Here is a 10,309-nt window from a genome sequence, read left to right as displayed (position 1 = left end):
GAGCACTTGAAAGAAAATGTCTGTTCTTGGATGATGAGATACTATATATATATATATACCTGTATAAAGTATTGCATGAATGTAAACAAACTCTGGACAGGAAACAGATTCATTGGACAAAGTCGGGCGAGAAACCTCCTCGGACATGTGCCAGTGTATAATATGTAGATGCCAAGGCACAGACAGTGTCTGCTTCAGACAAAAAAAATCCTTCTTGATCTTACTCCTACGTACAGTCAGGAGAAACCTCAGTCTTACAGGCCAAGTGCCATTACCTGCTGGGGAGGATAATCAGTGAGAGCCTCAGCAACTAAAAACCATCTGAGAAAGACCTATCTCCTCTTACAGAGCAGACTCAAGCAGTGCCTACCACTGGGCACTCAAGTTACACCTGGCAGTGTGAAATAAGCGTCAGCCAGAGAAGCACATAAGCCAAGAGACTTCAGGGAAACGCTTGAGGCTATGTGACACTTTAGTTTAAAATCAGAAGTGCTCAGTGTGAATACTGTTTAATCTCCAGCATTTTACAATAACAATACTCTATATGAATACAATCTGCTTTAACTACATAAGGGGCAGAGCAGTAAGAGGAGAAAATACTGGGTCAAAATAAGCCTATAAAGGTTCCAAAAATGTTTACACTGTTAAAGAGTTGGATTCTCATGCTAAACATGTCCAAAGTTGTATTTCTGTGCCAAATACACTCCTTCTGGGTTTGAATAAGTTTCAGAAAGTTTTTTTCAAGCATGCCTCTTCATGACTTCACGAAGAGCGGAATTCCTTGTATGGGCACTTCTCCCGGAAGAGCGCATGCACACAGCAAATACAGCTAGAGCAATAGCGAGAGCGCACGCTGCACGCCCATCAACATGCTTCTTTCGGGTTCCGGAAGTCGTCGGCACGGCAGCGCTGCGCAGGATTTGCTCAAGAAGAATGTCTCCAAAGAAGTGTATTTTTGGATGTGAGGGAAAGATAACCATATTCACCATTTTATCAAAGGTAAATGGTTTCAGCCAGGCTTCCAAAGCACCCAAACATCATTTGTAATGTTCTAGAAGAAAATCAAATGAGTTCTAGAGATAACCAGGCAAATATTTAGTGACAACTATTTTCATGTATCTAGTTCATATTTAGTGCTTATTTCTCTAAGTTCAAACATTGAAAATAAAAACATTGACATATAGCCTATAAATGAATTTACTCCTTTCAGTTGCTCTATCACATTTATTATTTCCACCAACTGCCAACCCACACACCATACCGACTGGAATATCACAGGTAGCGAAGGACACATCTAAGCTTCAAAATCCAACCAGATAAAGGCATTTTAATATACAGGATGTGATGCAAACAATGAATTCAGGCATGTCTTGATGCTTTCTGACTTATAGGCCACTGCCTGAGAAGGCAGCTTTTTTCAGCTTTTGGACACAGCCTAGGCCAGGGGTAGGCAAGTTCGGTCCTAGAGAGCCGCAGTCCTGCAGAGTTCAGCTCCAACCCTGAAAACAAAACTCACCTGCCTATAGCCTTAGTAATCCTGAAGACATTGATTAGCTTGCTCAGGTGTGTTTGATTAGAGCTGGAGCTGAACTTTGCAGGACTGCAGCTCTCTAGGACCGAACTTGCCTACCCCTGGCCTAGGCTATATGTCATGAGAAATTTGGAAAATTATTTTATTATTTATTAATAAACTTATTATGGAAAATTCCTATTCCATATATTTGACCGTATTTGCTTACAGAATGATAAAATGACACTATGCTAAATATTAGTTCATACCCCACTTCGCAACATAGACAAAGCCTATTTTGTAGGACAAAATGAGGCCTGGCACAACCACGGCAACCAATATTCAGTAGCTTAAAGCCAATAATTATTTAAATCTCGTGCAAGTAATTAACTCCATGTGACCTGTTCCAGCTAAATATAATTATCTGGCATAGAACCTGCATAATAATAGATGTTTTATTGCTCCCTTATGTTTCAAAACACCCACTACGCTTGTGTATGGAGTGGCTAGGTGACTAAGTTATCCTGAGTGTGCTAAAATCAAGTTCTGTTTGAGCACTTCATTTTATAAACATAACTGCATACAGTTCTCTTTCTGTCTTTTTAATAGATTTTTTTTAAATACCTATTTCTGTATTATTTTAGTGGGTTTTTCTTATTTCTCGCGTCTAATAGATAGTTGTTAGCCACGCAAATGTTCTCAGAATTCTTTTAGTCGCGTTGAGGTCCAAACTAGAATAAAAGTAACATAAAGCTTTCAGCATAATGGTTCTACTTACATTATGCGACTACAGATACATATTCATATTATTTCCGCGAGAAATAGTCGAGTTACATTTATTTAGGTGCACATTAGTGAGATGAAAATTATTACACTGCGGCTCCGGTCCTCGTTGCCATGGCAACACAGCGCGCTTGGCTAACTCGCGCTTCCTCTTCAATGAAAGCTCACGAGACATGAAGACAACCCGCTTTTATAAATATACACTTACCTTTCATATGAGTTGTTTCGTTTGCCAAGGCGTTTTCCGCTGCGACGCCTCTAACAGGTCATCGAAATCCTTGACGCCAGAGAATTTCAGATGTGACATTTGCGGTTGTCCAAACTTTCCTCTCTCGAGAGGCAGCCAGGCAAGGCGAACTACGGTGTGCTGTGAGGGACATGACGAGCACGAGACACCTGCACACTGCAGCAATGTTGCTAATTTAGCAATTTTGTTGCTAAATCTAGCAACTTTTTCTTCCAAAAGCACCTAGCAACAAATTTAGTTATTTTTCCATTTTATTTGGATACTTTGAGCAACTTTTGATAAGTGACTCAACCAATAAAAAGGCACATTTTCCATCTAAATTTCACAAAAAGAGGAAACCAAAGATGCCTAGAAGTACATACATCACATGAATTAAGTTGTTGCTATTTGCAGTTGTTCAATTTGATAATAACAATAATAATTTAACAATTGTTCATTTATGATTCACCTTGTTAGTAGCTTGTACATGTGATTGTTGATCAGTTAGTAAGAAAATATCTAGAAAAATGGCAAAGGTACTAGTAATTTTCCAGGACATTATCCGTTATGTCCATTATATGTAACATTCTAAATGTCTTTATCATCACTTTTGATCAATTTAAAGCATCCTTGCTAAATAAAAGTAGTAATTTCTATCATTTCTTTCCCAAAGAAAAACATTATACTGATTCCAAGCTTTTGAATGGTATAGTGTATAATGTTACAAAAGCTTTTTATTTCAGATAAATGCTGATCTTTAGATCTTGCTATTCATCAAAGAATCCTGAAAACAATTTACTCAACTGTTTTAAATATTGATAATAATATTAAAAAATGTTTATCAGCATATTAGAATGATTTCTGAAGGATTATGTGACACTGAAGACTGGAGTGATGATGCTGAAAATTCAACTTTGATCACAGGAATAAATGACATATTAAAAATAATATTATCAGAACTAAAGCTCATGAGTTATTGGGGGGGGGGGTGTAAAGGTAAAAATCATGGTTTACAGTGCAGTACCACAATTGGATTGTTTTTTACAGGTAATTTTTTTTTAACTAAATGAAAATAAACTCTACAGTACTGACACTGTAAATGAAAATACGGTAATAATACTGTAAATAAAATACAGTAAAGACATTGTACTGTAAATGTAATTACAGCACAAGCTGTAACAAGCAGGTGTTGAACTTAATCATCTTCATCTCTAAGTTTTTTTTCGAGCATGGCTCTTCGTGAGGTCACGAAGAGCGGAATTCCTTGTATGGGCACTTCTCCCGGAAGAGCGCGTGCACACAGCAAACACAGCTAGAGCAATAGCGAGAGCGCACGCTGCGCGCCCATCAACATGCTTCTTTCGGGTTCCGGAAGTCGTCGGCACGGCAGCGCTGCGCAGGATTTGCTCAAGAAGAATGTCTCCAAAGAAGTGTATTTTTGGATGTGAGGGAAAGATAACCATATTCACCATTTTATCAAAGGAAAATGGTTTCAGCCAGGCTTCCAAAGCACCCAAACATCATTTGTAATGTTCTAGAAGAAAATCAAATGAGTTCTAGAGATAACCAGGCAAATATTTAGTGACAACTATTTTCATGCATCTAGTTCATATTTAGTGCTTATTTCTCTAAGTTCAAACATTGAAAATAAAAACATTGACATATAGCCTATAAATGAATTTACTCCTTTCAGTTGCTCTATCACATTTATTATTTCCACCAACTGCCAACCCACACACCATACCGACTGGAATATCACAGGTAGTGAAGGACACATCTAAGCTTCAAAATCCAACCAGATAAAGGCATTTTAATATACAGGATGTGATGCAAACAATGAATTCAGGCATGTCTTGATGCTTTCCGACTTATAGGCCACTGCCTGAGAAGGCAGCTTTTTTCAGCTTTTGGACACAGCCTAGGCCAGGGATAGGCAAGTTCGGTCCTAGAGAGCTGCAGTCCTGCAGAGTTCAGCTCCACCCCTGAAAACAAAACTCACCTGCCTATAGCCAAATAACCGATCAATTGGAACTCCACAACAATATAAACATCAGAAATAGCAAAAGCATGCATAATATATAATAATTGCATACAATAGTGTTCAGACTTACTTGTATTATATGAACACATTACAGAAAACATAGCAGCAGCATAAACAAAGACAGACAGCGGTCTTCACTGGCAGGTAACACTAATAATCGTCCCTCTAGGAAACATGAAATGAACTTTAGTTCCTAGTTCCTAAAATAGGCTTTCTGACAGGTATGGTATTTATAATAATAATAATTTATGCATTTAGCAGACGCGACTTACATTCAGGCTATACATTTTTTACCATGTGTGCCACCTGTCCAATACCGTCCCAACAGTGAAGCATGGTGGTGGCAGCATCATGCTGTGGGGGTGTTTTTCAGCTGCAGGGACAGGACGACTGGTTGCAATCGAGGGAAAGATGAATGCGGCCAAGCACAGGGATATCCTGGATGAAAACCTTCTCCAGAGTGCTCAGGACCTCAGACTGGGCCGAAGGTTTACCTTCCAACAAGACAATGACCCTAAGCACACAGCTAAAATAACGAATGAGTGGCTTCACAACAACTCTGTGACTGTTCTTGAATGGCCCAGCCAGAGCCCTGACTTAAACCCAATTGAGCATCTCTGGAGAGACCTAAAAATGGCTGTCCACCAACGTTTACCATCCAACCTGACAGAACTGGAGAGGATCTGCAAGGAGGAATGGCAGAGGATCCCCAAATCCAGGTGTGAAAAACTTGTTGCATCTTTCCCAAAAAGACTCATGGCTGTATTAGATCAAAAGGGTGCTTCTACTAAATACTGAGCAAAGGGTCTGAATACTTAGGACCATGTGATATTTCAGTTTTTCTTTTTAATAAATCTGCAAAAATGTCAACAATTCTGTGTTTTTCTGTCAATATGGGGTGCTGTGTGTACATTAATGAGGAAAAAAATTAACTTAAATGATTTTAGCAAATGGCTGCAATATAACAAAGAGTGAAAAATTTAAGGGGGTCTGAATACTTTCCGTACCCACTGTATATATATATATATATATGTCAACAAAAATATGAATTTTAAGACAAAAGTTGCCTTGACAAAATGTTCTGGGCTGCGTGGGATTTCTCATAGTGGTTTGAATTTGCACTATGTATCAAAGCATACTTCTATTCATACACATAAAACATTTCCAAGAACATCAGGCTTAGCAGGGTGAAATCTCCATTACTGATTCAATTGGGACTGACTCGTTGCTCTTTTCTAGGCTCTTTCATGTGCTGCACTCAAACAGACTTTCTCCTCTTGCCAAAGACATTGTTAATGAGCTTGGCCATGGATTTGGAGCCACTGTACCGCCTGCGGTCGCCTCTATGCTTAAGCTGTTCCATCACATGGCGGATGAGCTTTGTGAAGAGGTTGGAGATCTCCAGGTAGTTCTCAGCCGCTGAAACCTCCTGGAAGTGGCATTTGTTCTCCTGGGCCAAAGAGCGGCCCTCCTCTTCACTCACTTGGCGGCTGTGGCATAAGTCTTGCTTGTTACCCACCAGGCAGATGGGAACCTCCCTATTGAAATGAAATCTGATCATTTGCTTTCAAGAGAAAATTGCTTTGTGATCAGAACATGGCCATATGATGTATTAAGTAAATAGAGTAGTGGTTAGGAATACATTTATAATTGCTTCTAGTTTAATAAGTAAATGTGACCTTAAATAGTAACATCCATATTGAATCTAAACATGTTCATACACTGAGATTCATTTCTCACACTGTGTGTCCTAATTGGAACAATGGCAATGGCATAGCCTACATTTTTACCTCATCTGACACAACATCAAGTGGAACAATTTGACATTAAAAATATCATATGGTCACAATGTGGTTGGAAATGTGCTGCAAAGCTAAAACTTCATGTTACAAGTACAACCACTTGCTATTTTTGAAGTGTCAAAATTTGGGGGGGATTTTGGATGTTGGATTTTGACCACCCATGAGTGATCTCCTTGCCCATTTCAGAGTTCTAATGGGCTCCAGATGCCCAGTCTCATGCTCACTTACTATTGTTTCAAAGGACTTTCAAATGACCAATAACCAGTGAAACCTAAACCATCCAGACTTTTACATTTCTCTTTAAATGTGATGGACTAAAATGGAAAGCTTTGGCCTGCTGGTCATAATACAGTTATCAAAACCATTGGAAATCTTACAGCTCTTTTGATTATTTGATGTGACCCAGTCTGTCCTTTACAGATGCGCACAGATCCAAGCAGGAAGCCTCCACTCTGTTCTGCAAATGGTCCTCATTAATTCATTAAAACTCCATCGCCCTATTCCAGTCAACATCAGACAGAGGTCAAAAGGTCACTGGAGAGACTCTGACTCACCCTTTACAGGTCTCTCGACGACTCTCTTTGATCTGCGCCAGGATGTTTTTGGCATTTAGAAAGGACGTACGGTCACTGATGGTGTACACCACCACAAAGCCATCAGCCCAGTCCAGTGGTTCCTCTAGGATACATCTGCTTTCTCCACTCTGCCAGGGGGTGGGAGCACACAGAGGTCCAGTCAAAAAAAAACATGCTCATGTAAAGTCCCGTCTGACAAAATGGAAAAGTGGATTGTTATTTCAGTTGTTTTTTCAGAGTTGACTAGATCTCTACCAGAAGTTTTTGTTATGGATGCAGTGATTGACTGCCATACATGTGTTGACTGTATATACACAGGCATTTAGTTACAGGGTAGAAAGGTGCTCATCTCATGACTTCAGTTTTGGAAATCAAAGTAAAACAACAACTGGCGAAGTAAAAGTTCCCAGATGCAGCAGCCGTAAGACGTGAGGTTCAGTTTTCAAAGGCTTTGCACTGTATACTCTGCTTCAGGGAAAGACCATAAATCCCATCAGAACACAACATGCATTTCCCATAAGAAGCAGGTATATCTGAGCATGTTGCCCTATGACAGTGTTTGTATGAACTCTAGTCATGAGCTCAGGGTAGCCGTTATGAAAGAATAAACACATACCTGTGAGCACGGATCAAAGACTTCCAAGTTCAACTGTCTTCCATCAATGGAGAGCCTTTTATGGTATAAGGAGTCTGCAACAAACAATGTTCGATAAAATCCTTGGTATTAAAACAAACGTGCACATCATAAAATCAGACCCCTGAAACCAAGGTAGACTGTTAGATGCTCATATAAAATTCAAGGGAATAAAAGTAGATGCTGAGTGCATGTGATGTGATACACATGTAGTTGTATCAGAGGTGCAGTGATTACTGGGAGCCTTAAAAAATCCATGGCATGATTAGATGGAATAGACTTTTAGGAACTAGACAACAGGAAAACATACATAACCAGCCCTGCATGTACACAGAGTTGAGCCTTTTACAATCAATGTTAACATTTATTATAAATGTCTAATGTCTTTCCTGTATGACTTTCTTCTGTGGATCACAAAAGTAGATATTATGAAGAACGTTTTAATGTTTTTGTCCTTATAATGAAAGCTAAAGGAGTAAAAACAAAACGGAACCCCATTGACTTATATTGTATGAAATAAATATTGTAAGAAATAAACTCATAAAGGTTTGGAATGACATGAGGTAAGTAAATTATGACAGCATTTTCACTATCCCTGTAGAGCTCATCAAATCAAAAATAAATACACTGTCAAAATTTATGTTAAAAAAAGAGCATCTGTGGTTGCCAGAAATTCACTGTAAAATATACAGTGACGATGTTTCAGGTATTACAGGATGGCATAATGGTGCCTGTATATTTTACAACTTTATTTCATTAAGTTATGTTAATTTACCAAACTACTAGAATAATCTGCTTTGAACTACCCAAATCTGCTTTGTACCTTAAAATGTGCTGAAAACCACCAAAATAATACAGGTTTTTAAAGAGAAAGCCACATGATAAATCAGTTAATTGTAAACAGCCATCGTAAAAACAAAACACCATCAGAACAACACGACACTAAAACAAGAAGTTCTTATTTTTCTATAAAAATTACAAAACTATTTTACAGTGTACTCTAAGAGATTTCTTACTTTTATGCAATACGCTTTGTTTCAATGTATTCTTTTACTCATTTCACTCAGATACATTTTTGCACTCAGATGCATATTTCTTTCCAATTGCATTTAAAGGAAGTACTCTTGCATTAATACAATAAATGTAAGACTGTACTTACTGGTATTTGACGCATATTCTCCTATGAATCGCTTGGTCAAGAATCTCACCAAAACCGCTGAGGACAAGAGAGAGGAAATGATTGATCAGTCAGTTATTGAGATTGATCATCTTAAGCCTTGATGTAAATGACTCATATGATCTGTTTAAAATAGGAAGACAGAGAACAAGGTCAAAGAACAGCCCCTCATCAAAACTTGGCCAGTCTACAGTGACTGCTGGTGCATATTTGGCACAGGAAAAACTGTTACATTTTCTCCATGAGCACACTACCTGGTTTATATTAAATATTTGAGCCATGAAGCTATGCTGGCTCATTGAAGTCAGGGCTTGAGTTTCCATGCATAAATACACACTCCGCGGCAGCCTCGTGAAAGCTGCTTTCAATCCCCCCAACCAAATATAAACCATTAAGCAGTCAGGATTTAATATTCCTCACAAACCCTCAAATTTGCAACAATAGACCTTCCTTGTTGTTCTGTTCTTTCTTCACCCCGGCCATTCAGGTCAGAACCCTGATTTAGGACCCCCACTAAGCTAGTTTTGTTCTCAGGGGACGTAGCATCATCATTTCCCAAACACTTAATAGTCATTAGCACAGGTATGCAGCCTCAAGGGCTAAATGTTCCTATGCTGCTGAGTGGAACAAAAAATAATCTTTCCCCAATTTCAGCAATTACTTGCCTCTCACAACCATCTCTTTTAATTTCCCTCTGAGATGATTTGTATAACCATGACCTCACTACTGATCTGTTCCAATATACAAAGTGCTTTCAGTGTTTGTAGGGCAGACATAATGTGTTAGTGAATTGTGAAGCACTCACACACATTACTGTACAGCTTACACATGGACCATTTCCAACTCAAAATGTGAGGACCATGCAACAGGCACATGTTGCTGTAAAGTTTACGTTAATCTGAAAGACACATACTTAGATATGCATTTAAAATGCACACACTACATAGAGTATAAGATAAGGACTCACCAGATTTGCCTGCTCCCTCACTTCCCAGCAGGGCCAGTTTGATGTCATTCATTGTTGTAGATGGTGTCCGGTGTTTGCTGTGCTTCTCTATGTCCACGTAGTTGGACAGTCCCAGTTACAACCCTTTATATTATTTACTCTTCTCTGTAAAGTGGTGCCACGCTCCCTCTCTCTCTATTCCTCTTACTCTCTTTCTGTCGTACTCGCAGACGTTCCTCTCTTCCATCTCCCCTCCCACTTCTGGCAGAGTGCTGAGCTGCCACAAGGTCAATTCAACATCCCTCCAAAACTTCAAAGTTGTTCAGACAAGTGGAGAACTTTGCTTTTGTGAAGTTAAACCAAAGTGCTGATTTTGATCAGAACCATATGATTTAGATTTAAGCAATATTAAACTGAATCATTGTTCACGGTCCAAATTAACTGGTGAAACTATTCAATGACTCGTTTTGCAAGTTACATCGTTGCGACGGTAGGTGGTGAAAATCTGAATCTTTGACTCATCAAATATGTACAAACAAAGCCACAGCATAACTGTTATAAAACAAAACATTATAATTTAGCTTAAAGATGATAGAATACCTCAGTTTAGAACAC

The 10,309-nt window shown here is 38.8% G+C and overlaps 2 protein-coding genes across 2 annotated transcripts in view; both read right to left on the bottom strand.

The window, feature by feature from the left end:
• Positions 1–2,615, bottom strand: part of LOC107593317 (serine/threonine-protein kinase 33-like) — a 28,551-nt gene extending 25,936 nt beyond the window's left edge. Inside the window, exon 1 of the mRNA XM_016283000.1 lies at positions 2,502–2,615. The gene's annotated coding sequence lies outside the window, so the exon portion shown is untranslated. The remainder of the gene's footprint in view (positions 1–2,501) is intronic.
• A 2,973-nt stretch (positions 2,616–5,588) lies between these two features.
• On the bottom strand, positions 5,589–9,886 carry LOC107593310 (ras-related and estrogen-regulated growth inhibitor-like protein). The gene is made up of 5 exons (XM_016282979.1): positions 9,716–9,886; positions 8,731–8,787; positions 7,554–7,627; positions 6,917–7,065; positions 5,589–6,098 (listed from the first exon to the last, which is right to left on the bottom strand). Exons 1-5 carry the CDS (start codon positions 9,765–9,767, stop codon positions 5,819–5,821), a joined length of 612 nt encoding a protein of 203 aa, XP_016138465.1. The 5' UTR covers positions 9,768–9,886; the 3' UTR covers positions 5,589–5,818.
• Positions 9,887–10,309: the final 423 nt, after the last annotated feature.

This window comes from Sinocyclocheilus grahami, unplaced genomic scaffold (assembly GCF_001515645.1).
Source record: "Sinocyclocheilus grahami isolate Dianchi unplaced genomic scaffold, SAMN03320097.WGS_v1.1 scaffold10.1, whole genome shotgun sequence".
NCBI classification, from domain to species: domain Eukaryota; kingdom Metazoa; phylum Chordata; class Actinopteri; order Cypriniformes; family Cyprinidae; genus Sinocyclocheilus; species Sinocyclocheilus grahami.
The sequence above is the reverse complement of the archived record's forward strand: the minus strand, read 5'-3'. Positions and strand labels throughout refer to the sequence as shown.